The sequence below is a fragment of the Micrasema longulum genome, unplaced genomic scaffold (assembly GCF_059751315.1).
Source record: "Micrasema longulum isolate JH-2025_06_02 unplaced genomic scaffold, ASM5975131v1 h1tg001670l, whole genome shotgun sequence".
In the NCBI taxonomy this organism is placed as follows: domain Eukaryota; kingdom Metazoa; phylum Arthropoda; class Insecta; order Trichoptera; family Brachycentridae; genus Micrasema; species Micrasema longulum.
Genome location: NW_028278849.1, coordinates 199,091 through 218,798, shown reverse-complemented (window position 1 = coordinate 218,798; position 19,708 = coordinate 199,091). Strand labels below are relative to the sequence as shown.

The following is a 19,708-nucleotide window of genomic DNA, read 5'->3' as shown; positions in this document are numbered from 1 at the left end:
TTACATATTATTATTGTACTAGACCATACTAAATATACTGCAGAAAAATTGTAAAAACTCTCCTAACTGGAGATTATAATATTTACCTATGATTTCATTAAAAATATTTTGCATTTTTTCAGTCAATACTATAATGTATTTTTTAAATTGAATTAAACAAAAGATTGAAATTTGTTGCAACAGAGGGAAAACATTTTTGAGAAGGGAATATGGGAGTCTAAGCATCATTTGGACATACTCAAAACATTGTTAAACAAAAGGTGTAATATAAATAATTTTACGTAGGTACTTATTTTTAAAATCACAAAAATAAAAATTTGAATTTGCATACAATGATTTTTTTCCTAAATATTGGGAAATTTTATTTATATGGTATCACTTTTTTTAGTATGGCACCACGAAATTTCAACTGTCATTTACATTGCGGCAAAACTGTTTCACACTTTTATGACAACTGTTTAAACAATCTTCTTTCCCTTCAAATAATATTTCTATTACCAAATTTTAAAACTTTCTGCATTGTAATTTATTGATGTAAATACCTAATTATGCGTCAACCTTGAATGGGGAATACTTGAATGAGTAAAAAGGGGAAAACTTAAAATTGAGAAACGTAAAAACGAGGCTTTATTGTAGTTTAGTTTGGTGTATTTTTATGCTACTGGGTTCTACTTATTAATGTCTGCAGAACCCACCTATGAGAACTTGTGACGTCACGGACGGAGTAATTTCAAAATTATGAAACTTTAAAAAATCGTAGCGATCATAATACAATACACACATTATTTTTTTTATTGGCTTAGTTTGATAGTCTATTAATCTCAGAGTAATAAGGCGCCACAGCTCTAGAGACGGCATTTTGCTTTATTGCATAGAACAAACGTGTTGCGAAAAAGCGTGGAACGGACGATTTCGGTTTGCGTTTGCAATTTTCGACCTGAGTATCTACGGCCCATTGTTTTGTTGTAAACTGTAGCTAACTTCGTGATTGATAATCCTAGAATGTTTTTTGTTCCGTATGGGTGGCTCTAGAGCCAATGGCGCCTTATTACTCTGAGCTATTAACAAGTTAAAAAATATTAAAAACCACTAAACTTCCTCATTGCAACATGGGTATCTTGATTTCCATATCTTGTGATTAAGAATAAATATGATGTATAATGTTTTTACTTGTTATGCATAATACATTATAATGTTGTGCCTTTTTTCTACTTTTCTACTTCGTAAATCCAATACTCTTACTGTGATAATTTATTTGCCTAAAATCATATTTAGTTTTTAAAATAATTTAGTTGTATAAATAAAATAACATAATACATTGCGCCCGCAATATCTATTTTAAAAGTGTTTTTAATTTCTCATTAAGATTACACAATTTTATCTAAAAAAATTGACATATATTTATATACATATCAAAATAAAATTGCATATTTTTCCTTGTGATGTTATCAACATAAAAAAATTTTTAAAAAAATCCATTGTCAAAAGTGACATTGTTTAAATTATTTCCTTAAATTTAAAAAAAATACACTTTACTTAAAAATTGTAAAATAAATTTATTTATTTTGTCACAAAGCTTAAGGTGTGAAAGAACGGATGAACTTCATATTTTAATATGGACATTTTGAAAGAAACTTGAAGATGGTTATTACGAGGAAGATGGGACTGATTGAATTTGATTGTTGTAAGCATTACTCCATTATACCAGAGGAAGGTTTTTTTAAAAATACAATTGCCATTGAATATTGTCATGTTAAGAAATATATTTACATGTCACATAAAGAAATAAATATACATGTCACGTAAAGAAATAAATATACATGTAATTAAATTAAAGAAATAAATATACATTAATAATAAAACTCTTAAGGAAAATTATAATAAGTGATTACAAACATATCACTTTCTAAATGCATGGGTTTTGTGTCTGATTCCCAGTGAGGTTACAATAGTCAATACAATTTTAATCAAACCAAGGTGGTCTATGCTTTAGTTTACCACTATAATTGGGCCTCTTGGTCTTTTGTGGTGCAATAAAATGATTATTTTATAACCAAGTAATTTGGTATTATGACATTATATTTTTGAAAGATAGCTTTGTTTTAAGGAGATATACATATACATATGTACTATATTTTTAAAATCCTTGTATAAAATAATTAAAAACTAGAAAAATTTATTAGAATGAAAGTTGTTTATAATGAATTGATTGCCTTTGCAGCTTTATTCAAATAAATTTAGTCATTAGAACAAATTAAATGTTGACTTTGTGATAGCATTAATTTTAATTAATTGTATTTATTTTTATAGATGTTTTTTAGATACTCAGTGCCTTATGATTAATGTAATTATTATATTATCAAATAAAGATATAATTTTAATGACAAAAAAAAGCTTTTTTCATTCCTACTTAATGGGTACTATTTCGACACTAAATTACGGCTGTTTTTTTTTTGTTCTGATAGAACTTTTGTTTGGTAATACAGTAGAACTCTTTTCCGAACTCCAGTCATCCGAATCGTTATCAGGAATTAAAAACTAAAGGAGATTTGTTTAAAGAAAAATTAGACCCACAGAAAGCGCTACGTAACTCCTTTTCGCGGAGGACATTCGTTGGATATCATTTTAAAAAATAATTGTGTGTTTTCGTTCTTTCGTATGCAATAAAAACAAACTCATTTGAACGAACATTTTCTTCTTTTTATTCAATTTAAACTCCGAAGTTGTAACACACCAAAAAAAACATTATTTATAAAAAAAAAGAAGTCATCATGATTTTTATTAATTAAATGTGAACTCTAAATGCTATTTTAATTAAATAAAATATGTTAAATACAACACTTGATTCTCATCTTTGTGTCAAATTATTTGCAACTGCATTATTGAAAATAGCCTCAAAACTAAAATATTTGTTTACTATCATAAGAATGTAAATTTTTCTTTAGTAAATGTGAATTGGTGAATATTTTGATACATAAATGGCTGAATATATTACTAAACAAAACGCATGCAATTTTGACACCCACAGAAAAAAGCATTTAAATAAAAATATAAACGATCCATAGAAAAAGGTTTTGAACTTCTGTAATACAAAACCATAGAATTATAATATACCAGAAGGCACGTAGAACAAGTATACATTGTACTGTGTCCAAAAGTCCCCCCTCTATGCGCATGCGTGAAGTGGCCACGTAATGTTGCCAGACCGTGAACAATATATTATCAAAACACAAATATAAGGTAATTTTGTGCTATTTTGACACTTACGAATGACACAACACGGCATAATTGAATTTAAACCTACCGAGTATTAATAGCCAAAATGTAAAACTACTCATTTATGAGTAGTTTAGTCGGCATCAGTTTGATGCGCGTATGCAGTTTCTGGACGGTTATAATTCTTTTATTATTATTTGTTTTTTTAAATTAATTTTTATTTAGTTCTGGTTAGACAGTAAGAAATTGCAAGTGGTAATAAGTCTACCGTTTAACAATGTATACCTTTGTTATTATTTTTGTATTTATCATATTGTATATTATGGTTAACAAAGATTTATTATTATTTTGTACAAAACTATTAATAGCACATAATTTGAACATCATGTTTATTACAGATCTATCAAAAACTAAATAAGTATTTGGTTGATAGGGAATCGTTTCCATGACGACCAAAGCTTAAATGACAAAACAAATATGTTAGACAAATTGCAATATGATTTTGAAGTATTCACAGTTTGACATTTAAAATAATTAAGTAAGGTATTAACAATTTTAAAAACATGAATGTGAATAGAAAAACTAAGATATATTTTAAACATCTAATAATATTTGTCACACTTTGATTTCTGACAGATGGGAGTTATAAATAAGATTGCCTCAATCTAAGAAATCCATTGGTCAAAGTAGTTCCTTTACAATTAGTGATGGGTTTATTTGATCGACTAACCGGCTGGTTAGGTCTAAAAAAAAAGGAAGCAAGAGTCCTCGTGATCGGGCTGAATAACAGTGGAAAGTCTACTCTTGTGGAACGCTTCAAACCGGAAGACAGAAGAGTGCAACATACTACTCCCACGGTTGGTTTTAATGTTGAGAAATTTCAAAGTGAGTTGCAAAATACACAATACATTATTATTTTAATTCATAAATGATTCTACACACCAGCTTGCAAATAAATACAGTTATTTTTCAAAATGAGAAAATAGCTTGTTTTAAAACAGAAAAATCTATTTTTTTTAAATTTTGATTCGACGATTCTTTGTCCATACAATGGTTCTTTCCAAAAAATTATATGCCCCTTGAATTGACAATGTTTAATTTATTACTTTTAAAGTAACTTCATTTTTTTCTTGTCCAAATTTCAACATCATTATTATCATAATTCCCTTTCCGCACTTAATGGTGCATAAGGCACTGCATTATTACACCAATCGCAATGTATCTTGATCATTTTTGTTACATGAAGGTAAGATGATCAGTCTTACACTTCAGGTACCAGTCTAGGGACTATGAAATATTCTAGTTTAAAAACACCCCTTTAAATAATATTTCATATCAACCATGTTGGGAATCGAACCTGAGACCTCTTGTATGGTAGGCAAATGCGCTGACCATTACACCACGAGGCCGTAAACATACTGGAATCATAATAATGATCACGTTTTCTAAAAAAAAAATAATAAGATTTGTCTTAGCCATTTATAGTAAATTTGGGAGTTTCCACTAAAAACAGCAAATATCCTAAATTAAATTTAATGATAAATTGTGCATACAATATTTATAAAAATTTTGAGTTCTATACAGTAGATGTGGGTAAGACCCTGTCACCGAGAGGATATGTATCACATGATCTGCATCACCAAAGTGACGGAATCTTTCAAGTAGTTCAATTCAGTGAATGTATCTTTTGCTTATTTAGGTCATCATATCTCCGCATCTTTCGCATCTTCGTTTCATTTGTATCTTCATATCTTTCATGTCTAGTTCGTTTAGTTCTTTTGTTTGCTTGAGCCGAATGTGTAGGAGCGGTGTAAATCTTTGACTAGCTTATCAACATGATTTTATAATATTGTTCTTTAGATATTATAATATTGCAAACCTGTAGAAAACATGTAAATTAGTTTATTTTCAAAAATAACGTCAATTTTTTTATGGAACAAACTAACACAGAATTTATATTTCATACAGGGTTTATTTATTTTTTATTTACTTTTACAATTATTAATGTTTTGTTTATTTTTAAAATTATAAATATTTAGAAACCCTTAAGCGAACTTACTTCTTTGAATGTAGGTTTTTATATTTATAATGTGTGTAGTTATTTAATACATTATAAAATAAACAAATGCAAATGAAAAAAAATATATAAATAAAATATTTAAAAAAAACAATAATCGGCCTCTAGCACAAAATGGATAACTTACCTAATAAGTTATTCCACAATTAGATTGTTATTTTTAACATTGTTTCATTTGTAATTATTATTTAATGTAATTTCTTCAATTTGGATTGTTATTCTGTAATTTTTATATTTTAATAACTATTTATTTTAACTTTATTTGTTTCTTTTATTTATGTTTAACACAATTAACATTATATAAGTTACAATGAGGAGGTTCAGCGGTTTTAAAAAAAATAATTCTATGAATATATATGTTAATTTTTTATATATCGTATTATCAGCACTACGATTTTTTAATGTTTTGTATTTCCGAAATAACTCTGCGTGTGACGTCAGAGATTCTCTTCCGCTTATTCTCGATCAGTTCTGCCCATTGGTCCATTAACGGCAACAAACCGTAAATCTTCCATAACTCTCTTATCATTGGTTGATTCATATGAATCAGTGACGTCGTTCAAAGTAGTCCGTTTTCATTAAAATGTTTCTTTTTCGTACATTTTCAGGAAACTTTGCTGTACAATTTAATGCTCCAATTTTTACCGCGCGCAAGAAAACATTTATTGTTTCCAATTTCCCATAGGGCGAAGTTCCTCATTGTTTTTGTTTACTATATAATTTACATATTTAAGTACATTTTGTTTATGCTGTGCCTCAAAAAAAGAGACAAGCTCTTGTCGAAAACGCAATAATTTAACTTTGAACTTTTTTTTGTCGCAATTGGCCCATATTCTGTTAAACTATAAAAATTTGAGATTCAAACATTTTATTCTACTGATTACAACATCAAAGTGACAACATTATCATCTTGTTACTTTGATAATGCACAGTAGTAATGTTGATGACTGGTGATGCCTTCATCGCAATACTTGCTTCAGATGGTGGAGTGGGTTTTACAGCTTGGGACATGTCAGGACATGGCAGGCATCGCTCCTTGTGGGAACACCACTACCGTGATGCCAACGCCATTATCTTTGTTATCGACTCCAGTGATCGTCTGAGGCTTGGTAAGAAAAAAATCTTTACGTACAAGTTACATACTACATCACAAGACAAGAGCAAAGAGGAAGGCCATTATTTAAACATTTCTTTTTTCTGATTATTTATAATTTCTGATGGTTATATGGCTGTTTGGGTTTTACACTACCCGCCCAATCGAGCTCGAATAAAAAAAAAAAATATTTTAAAAAAGGGGTCAGAAAGGCCCAATTACAGAGGTGAATTACAAAATACACATTTGCTTTCCACTCAAATACGGAGTCTCATTTTTTAATGATTTTGATTTCAATTTTTTGTTTCTTGAATTCAAACTGACTTTAGTTTGAAATCTGTTGAACAGGTAAAAGACCTTTATAAAAATCAACAAAAGGACAGGCGCCGTGGCATAGTTGGTTAAACAGCCAACTGTGAAACTGGCGTTGCGGGTTCGATTCCCGCCAGTTGCAAGAATTTTTTTTAAAATTTTTTTTTATCCCCTTACTGATAAGCCTCTAAAAAAACAAAAAAAAGACATGAAACTAGATTATTGTTTTGTTTTTGCTATGCATTACAGTTGTAGTGAAAGATGAATTAGACCTCTTGTTACAACACCCGGATATTTATGGACGGAGAATACCTATATTGTTCTTTGCTAACAAAATGGACTGTCCAGATGCATTATCAAGTGTCAAAATTGCAGCAGGTAAATAATTTTATTAAATTCAGTGGCGGCATCTCAATTAAAACTACAAGGCTAATATCCTGTTTATATTTTTATTTGATTCCTTTTGTATCATTACTCAACAAAAATAAAAACCTCTTCTGAGTTACAATCCTAGGATTGGTCTGAACTAAGCACTCGATGCCTTTACTCATCTCTGTCACCCTCTTCATTTCTATGTAGGGCTATCTATAGGTATATAGTGACCTATCCAATTGGATCGTTGTTGGGCTTACTCTATTTAGAAGCTGCCTTGTTTTGTCAGCCCTATTCATAAATTATTAAATTCGATAAATTTATCATTTTTTAGATTTTTTAAGAGTAAAATACCGTTTTTAGAAAATTTTATAGGCTGTCATAAACTTTTTTATTTAGTCATACTGTTATACATGCACCACAATATTTTTTAGGTCTTGGATTGGAAAGAATCACCGACAAACCATGGCACATTTGTGCATCCAATGCTCTAACTGGGGACGGTTTACAACAAGGAGTAGAGTGGCTAACTGTTCAAGTACGAGACATATTAAATCAGGCATAAAGTATTCATTGTGATGCCATTCTGGAGGGTTCCAAATATTGGTACAGAGCATACCAAAAGATGTCATATTAAGATATTAAATTTGTTAACGAGATTAGTTTTAAGCTTATAACAACTTCTCTTTGTTGGCGGCCATATATATTTATTATATTTTTCAGCCAACTTGCTTGTCACCTCACAGCAATGATTTATTTATACTTGCAGAAAGGCCAACAGATTTACCTTTATTATTACCACTGCATTGTATTATAATAAATATATTCATTCAATAATTGGCTCGTTTTAAGTAATTTAATTTGTTTGGGATACAGAAAATAATACCTATGGAAATTATATTATTTTTTGTGTCATAAATAAAATATTTTTGTGTCACATAGGTACAGAATACTTCTATGAACAATCAGGTGGCTACAATTTTAAATTAATAAAGAAATATGTAGTTTAAAAAAAAATATATATAGGTTGAAATATATAAATGTTCATTGATTGGAGTAACAGTAGCTTATGGGTACAACAACAAATTGATGGATGAAAAAAAAGTTCACCAAGGATGACACATACATATTATGAATATTAGTGGTTTCCCAGAAAAGAAGAATCTCACTTACACGAGTAAAGGTTTCAGCTCTTTTATTTAATAAAAGTATACAGGCGGAAAGATTGAAGAAATATGTATGTTTAGATATAGCTTTTGTCTACCATTCTTGAGGTCCTGAGTTTGATTCCTGGCATGGTGGAGTTAATTATTGAATGCAAAACTTTGTAAAACCAAAGTATGTTTTTGTTACTGGACTGGCACATGTTCATGTAACAGATGATCAAAATACACAGGATTCGGTGCACCAATACAGTTCCCCATACACCGCTGGGTGTGGAAAGGGGGATGAAAATCATGGTGAAACATAGTTATGGTGGTGAATGTTAAAGTGTGTAAAATGATCTTTATTTTATACTTACCCATTTTTACATATTTCAATTTTAGAGACAATTCTACAAGTTGTAAATATCTCATGATTAGAAAATTTATCAAAAATTTGCTTTCATGAACAACACAAAAATAAATTACATCCTCTATGTTTTCTTCTAATATGACAAATCATATTTTTTGAGCCATGACTAGTATTGACAATAAATAAATAATTAACTGTATAAAGAAAACTAACTTATTTTTAATTCTAATGTGCCTTTAAAATCAATAAATAATATTAAAATACTTAACTGGCTTATTTCTTGTGTGATATCATTACATTATTTTTAGACACAATATATAATGAGATAAAATCAAAGGTTGAAAGTGACTGATGTGTCACCCATAGAATTAGAATAGTCCAGAAACCGCATACAGGCATCAAACTGATGCCGACTAAACTATTCATAAATGAGTAGTTTTGGTGTATATGTACATACTACTTTTCAGAATTCTAAGCCACATCGAATGAGCTGACACCCATAGATATCGGATGTAAATTGTGGTGTATACATCAAAAACCCTGTTGTACGATGTTCATGAATTCAACGGTTTTGTATCTCACAAAATTTGACATATCTTTACCAATTGTCGTTCAGATTTATATAAAAATCTTTTTTTGGTATTAATCCGACATAATCCTAATGGTTTTATACAACACCTGTCTTACCTGCATCGTTTTGGAATTGATTCGAAATAAAAGAAGTTATGCCTATTTTCAAAATCTTTGATCGACTTCAGTAAAATTCTACAGTATATAAAGTGTACATGGTTATTAAACATGCGTCTAGGCGATTTTTGAATACATTAACTGAACCAATCACTTTCTCAGAAAGGCCCTTCCATTTCTTCACAACTCGGTTTGCCAGGAAGTTCTTCCTGGGGTTGGATGAGAAGGAGATAGTGTTTAATTTCAATGAATGACCTCTGAGATGGCGGTTTTCATTCATAATGAACATTGATTTCAACTTAGCTACATTATATTGCTCAGTTAAAAAATTTAACGTTTCAATCATGTTACCACGCTGCATCCGCTCTTCCGGCGAACTTAACCCTTAACCTTTATATCGAAGATAATGTAGTCCTATGTTCCATGTTTTTCATTTTCAAATCCAAATAAAAAATATATAATTATATTATTGTTATCAAAAACGTTTTTCACTTTGTGGTATGACATTTTGCACTTATTTGTTTATAAATTTGTAGAAACCACTTAATTTTTTTAATTACACTTCGACCGGTTTCGAGGTTACTACCTACCAGTACTACCAGTTAAATTCTTGACGATGAGGTAGTAACCTCGAAACCGGTCGAAGTGTAATTAAAAAAAAAAAAATAATAATTAAGTGGTTTATACAAATTTATAAACAAATAAGTGATATATATTTATATTCATTTGGTAGAATGGCAAATGCTATTATGATCAATAAAAATCTTAAGGATTTAACATTTTTTTAATGATTAGTTTTTTTTTGCTTATTAATTGTCTGATAGATGGAGTATTTATTTATTTAATTTGCGGGGTTCTTGATGAATTATTTATAAAACTAGGGTGTCATAAAAAACCAAGTCCTCAGAAAAGTTTATCCATATATTAAGATTTAGTTTATCTATCACAACAAAATGAATTATATGCATTACAAATGCTTGTAAATTAGTAATAACCTTATTAATGACAGGATTAGGCTAATTTATTATTCCAAATTCAAATCGATGGATGCAATCTCTTTTTTATATCTTTTGCAGCAGTTAGCCTTTCGATGTTTGACAAGATCTGACGAACGGAAAAATCCTCTAGAACAAATCTCGCAAACGTGAGTGTGCCGTTTGTTGTGGATTTTGAGAATGTGATAGTCCAATCTGAACTGTTGGGAGAATGCGATCGTGCACGAATCATGAGGACATGCGAATTTGTTGGAATTGCGATGCTTGATCAAGTGGGCGGTGAGACTTCGCTGAATGGCAAACTTCTTTTTACAGATATCGCATTCGAAGGGTTTATCTCCATTGTGTGTACGCATGTGTTCGAATAAGTTGGGGAAGGGCCTTTTGCATTGCTCGCAGTATCCGGATCTTTCAGAGTGTTTGGCTTTCATGTGGGATCGGAGATTTGGAAGGCAGTTGAACGCCGCCCCGCATTTATCGCAGATGTGCGGTTTTTCCGATGTGTGCATGAACACCACATGTTGCTTGAGGGCGTAGCTGGATTTGAGTGGCTTATCGCAGATGTGGCACCTGAATTTCTTTTCATCCGAGTGAACGATCATGTGCCTGCTAAGAGCGGAATGCGCTATGAAACGCTTCCCACACGCGTGGCAAGCAAATGGCTTTTCGCCTGTGTGAACTCTGACGTGAGAAGCGAGCGTCCCTGTCTGCGCAAAGCTCTGAGGGCAGTGTGGACATTTGTAAGGTTTTTCTTTCGTGTGTATTCGCATGTGGACGACAAGATCGGCTTTTTTGACACTCGGTTTTCCGCAGACATCGCAAACATATTGTCTTTCGTGCCGGTTCTCCGTGTGCAATCTACTGATGTGTTCTTTTAATGTTCCGCGAAGAGCGAAGCATTTCTGACAAGTCGGGCACTGGTACGGTCGCTCCCCAGTATGCTTTCTATTGTGGATCAGTAAAGCAGATCTACTGGGAATAGATAAGTCACATTCCTCACATTTAAACACCTCTTTTTCTTTAAATACTTTGTACTTACCTTTTTTAGCGGACACTTTTTTAAACTTTGATTTCAGCAGTTTTGATTTTTTAGATCTAGAATATTCTTTCTTCAATAGAACAACGTCCTTTAAGTCCTCGTCATAATCGAGATGATCATCGTAAGTATCGAAGTCTTCCAATTCCGATTTGATCTGGTCGTCCTTTATCAAAAAGCGGATAGGTAAATCTTCTTTCACATCATCATTGCTCGATTCTGTCTTGAATAAAGTCGAATTTAAATCGAGGATTTCCTGGAGCTTGTCGTTAGACAGTCGGCATTTGTCATTAAACTGAATAACGACCATTAATTCGGCTGTGCAGTCATCACAAATAATACTCGGAAGGTTTTCGTGCTGTATTATCTCTATCCTGGTGTATTCCTTGATCAGTTCACTATATTTCATGGAATCTTGGGATTCAAAAACAGATGTACCGGATTTGTCTTCTGTTAGGCACACTCGGCAAGTGGAGTTTATTTTATCCATCGTGAATCAAAATATTAATAATATTTTCAATATCTAAGCAGATTGAAAGGCTGAATTTTGTTAAATAATGTGTCAAATTTTACCATTATTTGACGCAATTTTGACGTTTGCTCTGTATTATGTCAAGCGATGTCAAATAATATCAAAAGTCAAAAGTCTGATATATTCATATGTTGGTATTGCTGATGGTTTAGTTCGTCTTCTTCTTTTATTTTTGTTGACTTTTTCACCGCCCAACTTGGGTGACGACTTTTAGATTTATTTAAGTATTTACGCATGTGTTTGTACTATGATATACAAATAAAAAAGTTAAATATAAATATTGAAAACTTTAAAACTAGATATTTCCATAAAATTTTGAATAGGGTAAGCTGGGACAAAAGTAATAAGAAATAAACGTAACAAACTAGTTTTAAAAATAATTACTTTTCTTATACAAACGTTTCTGCAACTATTATGCCTTCATTCTACTCCTCTCTTATCTCTGTATTGCCCACAGCTCTGCGCTGGAAGTTTATGAGTAAATAGTATAAGTGTCGGTAAAACACAACAAAAGTAAGTTTTTTTTTAAAAAAAATTTAAAGTAGTTTTACTCTTACAGTTTTAAACTTCAATTTCTATCTAACTCTACTGCTGAATTGCCAGCTCTGATTGTTTTAAAAGCTGATCCTATAATGCCATTGACATAAAAAAATAATTAAAATCTGATATTCGCACATGGCAGAGTCCCGGATATATGGGTCTGAACAAATGAGAACCATTAACCATTAACAGTGGCCAATGTTCATATGCAAGATGTCTCAAACTTTTTCAGAATCGCTATGGAAAACCAAAAGGTTTTTTGTTACATTTGGTCTGATAGTATAAAGATGTGTTTATGTATTATTTTACGAAAATGGCGCTACACAAGTTATACATTAATAATAACAAAATATTACGATCGTTTTGTCGTGGAAATCCAGAATGAGGAGAAACTAACGATTTGGAAGGTAAGCAAACGTGATAATGGCTTTCGGGCGGTATCCGTAGTATAATAAATGATAATAAAATATGCATGTCTCAGTAAATAATATCGCCTCCCTTTCTGCGGTGACGATGTTCATTAATTGGTACCTACCGGAAACCCAGGACAAATTTATTAAAAAATTCGTGCTTTTATTAACCCATCCATAATGCTATAAATCCACTCAGAGAAGGAGAATGATTTGTAAACTTGTCTACATGCAAATGAATACCTATCTAATTAATTTATTTTGAAGCAGTTATTTTATTGTTCCATTTCGACACCTTATTGTACATTATTACCATCGCATATATTTTAAAAAAATATGCTCAATATTTAAGAATAGTAATACTATTATTTTGACAAATTTGACGTTTAAAAACGTCAAATTTCCAATCGAAATTTAGAGGTTAACTTCAAACTGCTATGAAAAATAAAAATATCTGAAATGGAGCCATTTAGTAGAATGAAACAAGTGTTAATATATAGAAATAGTTTTAAAAGATACTTTTCTTGTAGTTTTCCGCATTCAAATAATGAAAGTTAGTTTTTTATAGGTTATGTACCAAATAATAATCAAGTTGACGCAAAAACTATTGTTAATGTTTCTATTTATGGTTTATTTTTATGTTTCAGGTATCGTAACTGAAGATTTTAAGGATGTTAAAGTTATTTGTATAAATAAACCATCTAAACGGAATTGTTTGGACGTTGAAACATTCAGGCGGTTGCTGGAAGAGCTTAAGAAATTCGATGAAGATGATCAGTTCAAAGTGGCTGTGCTACACGGAGAGGGGGGGAACTTCTCATCAGGACTTGATATGGATGAGATCGCAGAAAAAGGATACGGACCAATTCTAGAAGTTGTTGTAAGAACATTATAAAATTTGTGATATGTTTAGGGTTTTTTAGTTTTTTTTTTAGCAGTTTTTTTTATGTATCCGGAAAGATAAAACATACAATTCTGCGCGTGAAATAGAACCAGAATCCTGGACGAATGATTTGTACTCTTAGGTAAAAAACCTAAAAATGGAAAATGATCGTAAATAACGTCTATTCAATTCGTCTAAACATAAATTTTTCGAAATTATTTTTTACAGAATATGATTTTCTGTGAAATTCCCTTTCTCTCGGTGTAATTTTTAATGTCAGATAAGCAATACTTTTTATGTTGTTCAATAATTTCCGTTTATCCTAAATCCCAAACACTCTAAATAACTCGTCTAAACTATCCTAAGCCTCTAGGATACTCTTGAAAGGCAATGAGGAATTTCAGCCTTATGGGAAATAGGATACAAAAATGTTTTCTTGCGCACGGTAAAAATTAGAGCATTAAATTGTATGAAAAAAATAATATATATTTTTCTAAAAATGAACTACTTTGAACGACGTCACTAGTTTATATAAATCAACCAATGATAAGAGAGTTGTGAAAGATTTCCGGTTTACTTACCGTCGGCGGACCAATTGGTAGAACTGACCGAGCAGAAGCAGAAAAGAACTTTTAAATTCAAGTTTAAGAAAGATTAATTTCAGAAGTACAAAACTTTGAAAATTATAGCGGTGATAAAAAGATACATATTTTTGACTTACACAGTTTAATAGTCTATTAACAAATAAAAAAATCACTGAACTTCCTCATTCTGAAGAAAATTACGAATGATAGATATTTCAACAGAGGTGGAAAATCTATTCTGAAAAGGAAATATCAAAGTCTAGGCTTTACAGGGCTTATGACCTGTCATATAATGGTTTCAGTGATTTATCTTGATTACTTCTCGAGCGAGTCTGTAAAGCTGAATAGCTAAATATGTCAGTGGTAAAATTAATGAATACCTTTCATTGTGTATTAATCTATAGACTAAACATCATTATTCATAGACAGGCGCCGTTAGACGGCTAACTGTGAAACTGACGTCGCGGGTTCGATTCCCACCAGTTGCAAGAAAGATTTTTTTCTCAATTGGTCTGGGTGTTATGGTGTATTTTTCATAACCTCCTGCCATATCCCCTCTTCCCCACCTGCTGACAAGCCTGACCAAGCAATTTTTTTTTATTATTACAGGGTCATCTTGAAGCAAAATCTTTATGTAAAAAGCCAATTGTTGCATCTGTTTGTGGTTATACTGTAGCAGAGGGTTTGGAGTTGGCTCTAGCGTGTGATCTCAGGGTTATAGAAGACACGGCTTCCTTGGGCTTTTTGGGAAGACGATTTGGTAAGAAAAAACATCCTTACATAATGATGTAATAACTTATATTTACATATAAGTTATTAATTTTAAAAATACTTGGTACACTTCCACTTATTTATTTTGACCAATTAGCGATTTCACCCTCTAATGGGCATCTTCAGACTGGTGAATATTATACAGTGTAAGGATAATTTAAATTACAATGGAATTCCATCAAGAATTGTCAATAAATAATTTTAATTAAAAAATCCTTACATAAGTTCTCCATCCTTTGTTGTTGTCTACCTTGAGGGGATCCAAAAGTCAACCATCTGCAGCTCTTATAGAGTTGTTGATATTTATTTTATTATTATTTATTGCACTAAACTGTCATATTCTAAATGTCTTCATGAAACAGCTTAATTTGTGAAACGTTAACTGTTATTGCTACTTTTATTTAAAAAAAACGAAATGCTCATCTCTAGTTCTTATGTGTTATTCCTAATTTTATTGACTTTTTCAATTATATATCCATGAAATAAGATTAAATATTTTGTTATGTAAATTGTAAAAAAGTAAATTAAAGGTTAATGAACAATGTTCAGGGTATGACTAAATGTTTGTACTTCACAAAAATTGGAAGAATGAAATAATATATGAATGTTTAAACATTTGCAGAATTGTGAATGTTATATTGTGTAAAGTGGCAACTTAAACCAGCGGATGATGGGTCGTAAGCCCCGTAAATGCCTAGACTTCCACATTCCTTTCTCAAAAATGTTTTCTCTTTTCTGTTGCAACAAATTAAAATGAAAGGTTGCTTAAATTGCAATATTTCACTGGCCCTGGTCTGGCATCGGAAGCTTAAGATTGATCGCCCTATGTTTGTGTAACAATGACCAATATACACTGCATTCAGTGCTGTATCCACAACTTCGTGCGGTAAGGGTAATGATCACGATGATGAATTTTTTATTGTGATTTAAAATAAACTTTGATCCTGACAGTTGAAAATTTCAGGTGCGCCAATGATTTTGGGCGGAGGGAAAAGATTGTCTTATTTAATTGGAGCATCGAGGGCCCTCGACTTAACTATAACTGGGAGGTTGATCACAGGAGCCCAAGCACACGAGTGGGGTCTAGCGGCAAGGAGTGTCTCCACCGGAACATGTATGTAATTAATGTATTATCTCAAATATATATCGCCATGATCGTAGAACAATGACGCATGCGATTTTCTTCAACTTTACATGAGAGCGACTTCAAATAATTTTGGACACTATCTCACAACTCCATAAGTACAAAAGTATATCCTTTGATACTTGGGTTAGTTATGTATATATTTTTTTAAACTGGAATATAAAGCCTTTATAAAACCTTTTTAAGATCAAATATGAAATAATGTTAAAGTCACATTTTTCGCACATCCGTCATTGTTCTACGATCATGACGACATTTATTTTTTTGGAAATTATATTAAAACATAGTTTATATTTGCGATTACATTGGTTAAGTTACTAAACTGTCAATAAATATTACTACAGATACGAGTTTAAATTCAGCTGCCTAATATTTCACTGCGGATAAATGATAGTACAGAATGGCATAAATTTTTCTTTTAATTTGTGTAAGAATTTAATGACAGCTTGATATTTGATTTTTTCCATTATTACAGAAACTAACATTGACTGACATAAGCAACTGTTAGATAACAACTAAGCAAAAAACTTATGCGTCCAACATGGCTGAAATTTTCAAAAGTATCTATCTTATCTTGCAAAATTATATTGCCTGTTGAGAATTATAGTGATGTAAGTCCGAAAAATATGGATAAAATAGCGTTTTAAAGTTTTAATAAACTTTAAACTTAATCAACAGGCATTTCCTTCATTTAATATACTTTACCCACTTATGTACGCAAAAAAGAAATCATATTTGTGCCGTTTGGTAGTCTAACTTTTTTAGAGTTTTGCCACTAAGATTCTCAAGGTGAAATATCGCCTGGTGCTAACCAGAATATTTTTGACAAGTCTTCATGTTTTAGGCTTGAGCCTTTTCAGACTGCCTGTGTACATATAAATAACAGTGTTTACACTTTTTATTCTACTAGTAATACGAGGTGAGTTTTTAAGTAAGTAGTAAGTAAGTTTTTAAGGAATTTCGCGGTGGCAGCGCTGCGGTCGGTGTCCCGCGCATGCCCGCAGTGTATTTACATCTGTTGGCAAGCCATAGACGCCATTGTGCATCGGTCGTGTTTATGATAGAGAATCCCGCCGACTGTGAAATACGCGCAGTTATACGTTTTCTTGGTGCTAAAGGCGTGAAAGCAGTTGGCATTCACCAAATTTGTGATGTGTATAGACAAAACATTATGAGTAATGAAATGATACGCAAATGGGTTAGAGCTTTCAAAGATGACCGAGCGAATGTTCATGACGAGGAACGAAGTGGGCGACCCTCAGTGATCACTGACACTTTGTTGGAGAAAGTCAACGAAAATGAGAACAGACGCTCGACGATTTCTTCATTAACAGAGCAGTTTCAAGAAGTGTTCTGTATGAAATTGTTACCGAACGATTTAACTATTTTTAATTTTGCTCACGACGGGTACAAAAAATGTTGACGGAGGCGCACAAAACTAAATGTTTAGGCAGTGCCTCGACTTTTCTTGAGCATTATAATGCTGCAGGGGACGCCAAATCGACACAGAAGATGAAACATGAATGGCCTACGTTACACCAGAAACAAAACAACAATCCATGGAATGGCGGCATTCAACATCACCCAAGAAAGTGAAGTTTAAGCAGACAATTTCAGCCCGAAAAATCATGTGTACCGTGTTTTGGGACAGGAAGAGGGTGTTGCTTGTCGATTTTTTGCCTCGTGGTGACAATAAAATCCCAGACGATTGCCTAAAACACCCGTATTTCAGTGGCTGTCAAATCAGGCGGCAAACTTATATCACGATGGAATATAAAAGCTTGTTGTTCAATATGACAAGTGTCTTAATATTGGTGGTAATTAAGTGGAAAAGCAAATAAAACTGCGGTCTTTCATGTAGAAATAAAATTGTTACAAAAGTTTTTTTTTTTTTTTAATATCAAAACAATACTTACTTAAAAATAAATTATTCATTTGGGCTCTTACGCTAAGAGTAGACCAAGGGTTATATCAAAACACTTTTTAAATATGATGTTAGTTTATTTACTTTCAATTACAATAGTTAGGAAAGCGAACGAAGTTATTAGTTATGCCTCGTGGCAGGACTGGAACCGACTCGCTTTGCCGAGGTGCGTACTCATGTACACACGTGCTAGCCTTCTCGCGTGAACTACCAGACTGTCACTCTGTCTGACTGTCGCTCCCCGCGCGACGTTCGTACTCTTATCTTCTGCCCCCACATACATTTTAGCACACACATCAAAACCATTATGTTAACAGAAAATTATTTGATAAACCAAACAATTTGTTAGTCCTACTTCCTATTAGTTTGAATTAGCGAGGCTCTAAATATGTACTAACATTTTTTTATTACAGCACTTGGTCAAGCTCTGAACTTGGCGGGATCCTTAATCAAATTTCCTGTCAGTGGATTGCTGTATGATAAACAGAAGATTTATGAATCAGAGAATACGGATGAAGTAGAAAAGTTAAGACTAGCAGCAATCAAAGAGATGGATTTTAATTCTGCTAGATTTCAAGAAGGTAATTTGGTTTTATTTATGTTTGATGCTATTTAAAAAAAACTAAACAATAAGTAGCTGAACTTTTAAACTAGAATCTTTAAAATTTATTCATAAATTAGTCACTGATGTAATTGTAGACAAATAAATAAAACCTACAAATTGTAATAAACATGGACGCAATACGAGAATATCAAAACAATACAACATCCTAAAACGAGACAAGGACGGTCAAGACTAATAAATAAACCAGGGACTGAATTTATACAATAAACTACCAGACCAAACTAAACAAGACTCCAACAACTTTTACAAAAGATGTTAAAAATATTATCATCAACTATATAAATATAAGCCCGAATTTAATGTGATGTTTTTTACTAAAAATATTTTTCTAAAAAAACATTTGTGTTATATTCGGGGTTAAAGATTAGTGAATGTTTCATTTAATTCCAGCTCCAAATATATAGGTTGTTATATTCGAGGCCGCGTTAAATTCGGGCTTACACTGTATAATACATACATGCATGAATGCAAAAATGACAGTTTGTTGTGGGTAATAAAATTTAAAAATTTATTTTCAGGTGTTGGAAAACATGGATCCTTCAAAAATTTATATATAAAAGAAGTCTCAAGTTGGGAAATAGAAGATAGTTTAGAAGAAGGAAAATCTTAACATATTTTTTAATTTGCTTCCCGAGTGCACTTGTTACCTGTATGTACATAATTAGACAATGAAAAATATTAAGGTTAAAATCTTTATTAATCATATACAATATGATTGATGTATATTGACGGTAAAGCTATGGTTTGCTAAGAGAGCAGTGCCATCGTCCAGCAGCCGACATATAGCAGTGGATGACATAATTAAAATTTTGTTGTTGAAGTTCAGTGGTTCTTTTTTTATTTGTTAATGGACTATTAAACTAAACCAAAATATTTTATTTTTCTTTTTATGTATCGTTATTATCAGCGCTATGATTTTTTAAAGTTTTATGTATCTGAAACTATTACTCCGCGTGTGATGTCTCAAGTTATCTTCCGCTTTTTCTCAGTCA

The 19,708-nt window shown here is 31.7% G+C and overlaps 3 protein-coding genes across 4 annotated transcripts; 2 read left to right on the top strand and 1 right to left on the bottom strand.

The window, feature by feature from the left end:
- Nucleotides 1–3,684: 3,684 nt before the first annotated feature.
- Nucleotides 3,685–8,039, top strand: Arl6 (ADP ribosylation factor-like 6). Of its 2 annotated transcripts, none has more exons than XM_088237219.1 (5): nt 3,685–3,754; nt 3,853–4,101; nt 6,274–6,402; nt 6,948–7,076; nt 7,505–8,039. In XM_088237219.1, exons 2-5 carry the CDS (start codon nt 3,924–3,926, stop codon nt 7,633–7,635), a joined length of 567 nt encoding a protein of 188 aa, XP_088093345.1. In that variant the 5' UTR covers nt 3,685–3,754; nt 3,853–3,923; the 3' UTR covers nt 7,636–8,039. The 2 variants fall into 2 exon arrangements, with proteins under 2 accessions (XP_088093345.1, XP_088093343.1); XM_088237217.1 differs by having other exon boundaries at nt 3,686–3,759.
- Nucleotides 8,040–10,172: 2,133 nt separating this feature from the next.
- Nucleotides 10,173–11,946, bottom strand: LOC148274366 (zinc finger Y-chromosomal protein 1-like). Its single transcript, XM_088237221.1, has one exon. The coding sequence runs from the start codon at nt 11,791–11,793 to the stop codon at nt 10,297–10,299; it is 1,497 nt and encodes a 498-aa protein (XP_088093347.1). The 5' UTR covers nt 11,794–11,946; the 3' UTR covers nt 10,173–10,296.
- A 1,032-nt stretch (nt 11,947–12,978) lies between these two features.
- On the top strand, nt 12,979–19,587 carry LOC148274365 (uncharacterized). The gene is made up of 6 exons (XM_088237222.1): nt 12,979–13,338; nt 13,433–13,665; nt 14,862–15,012; nt 15,988–16,137; nt 18,505–18,672; nt 19,235–19,587. Exons 1-6 carry the CDS (start codon nt 13,245–13,247, stop codon nt 19,324–19,326), a joined length of 888 nt encoding a protein of 295 aa, XP_088093348.1. The 5' UTR covers nt 12,979–13,244; the 3' UTR covers nt 19,327–19,587.
- Nucleotides 19,588–19,708: the final 121 nt, after the last annotated feature.

Bases quoted from the DNA above. Each gene is read 5' to 3' on its own strand.
- Arl6 (XM_088237219.1), top strand. From the start codon at position 3,924: ATGGGTTTATTTGATCGACTAACCGGCTGGTTAGGTCTAAAAAAAAAG. The intron at 4,102-6,273 runs GTGAGTTGCAAA...TACTTGCTTCAG, and splicing joins TAATGTTGAGAAATTTCAAA to ATGGTGGAGTGGGTTTTACA. The intron at 7,077-7,504 runs GTAAATAATTTT...AATATTTTTTAG, and splicing joins AAGTGTCAAAATTGCAGCAG to GTCTTGGATTGGAAAGAATC.
- LOC148274366 (XM_088237221.1), bottom strand. From the start codon at position 11,793: ATGGATAAAATAAACTCCACTTGCCGAGTGTGCCTAACAGAAGACAAA.
- LOC148274365 (XM_088237222.1), top strand. From the start codon at position 13,245: ATGGAGCCATTTAGTAGAATGAAACAAGTGTTAATATATAGAAATAGT. The intron at 15,013-15,987 runs GTAAGAAAAAAC...TGAAAATTTCAG, and splicing joins CTTTTTGGGAAGACGATTTG to GTGCGCCAATGATTTTGGGC. The intron at 16,138-18,504 runs GTATGTAATTAA...TTTTTATTACAG, and splicing joins GAGTGTCTCCACCGGAACAT to CACTTGGTCAAGCTCTGAAC.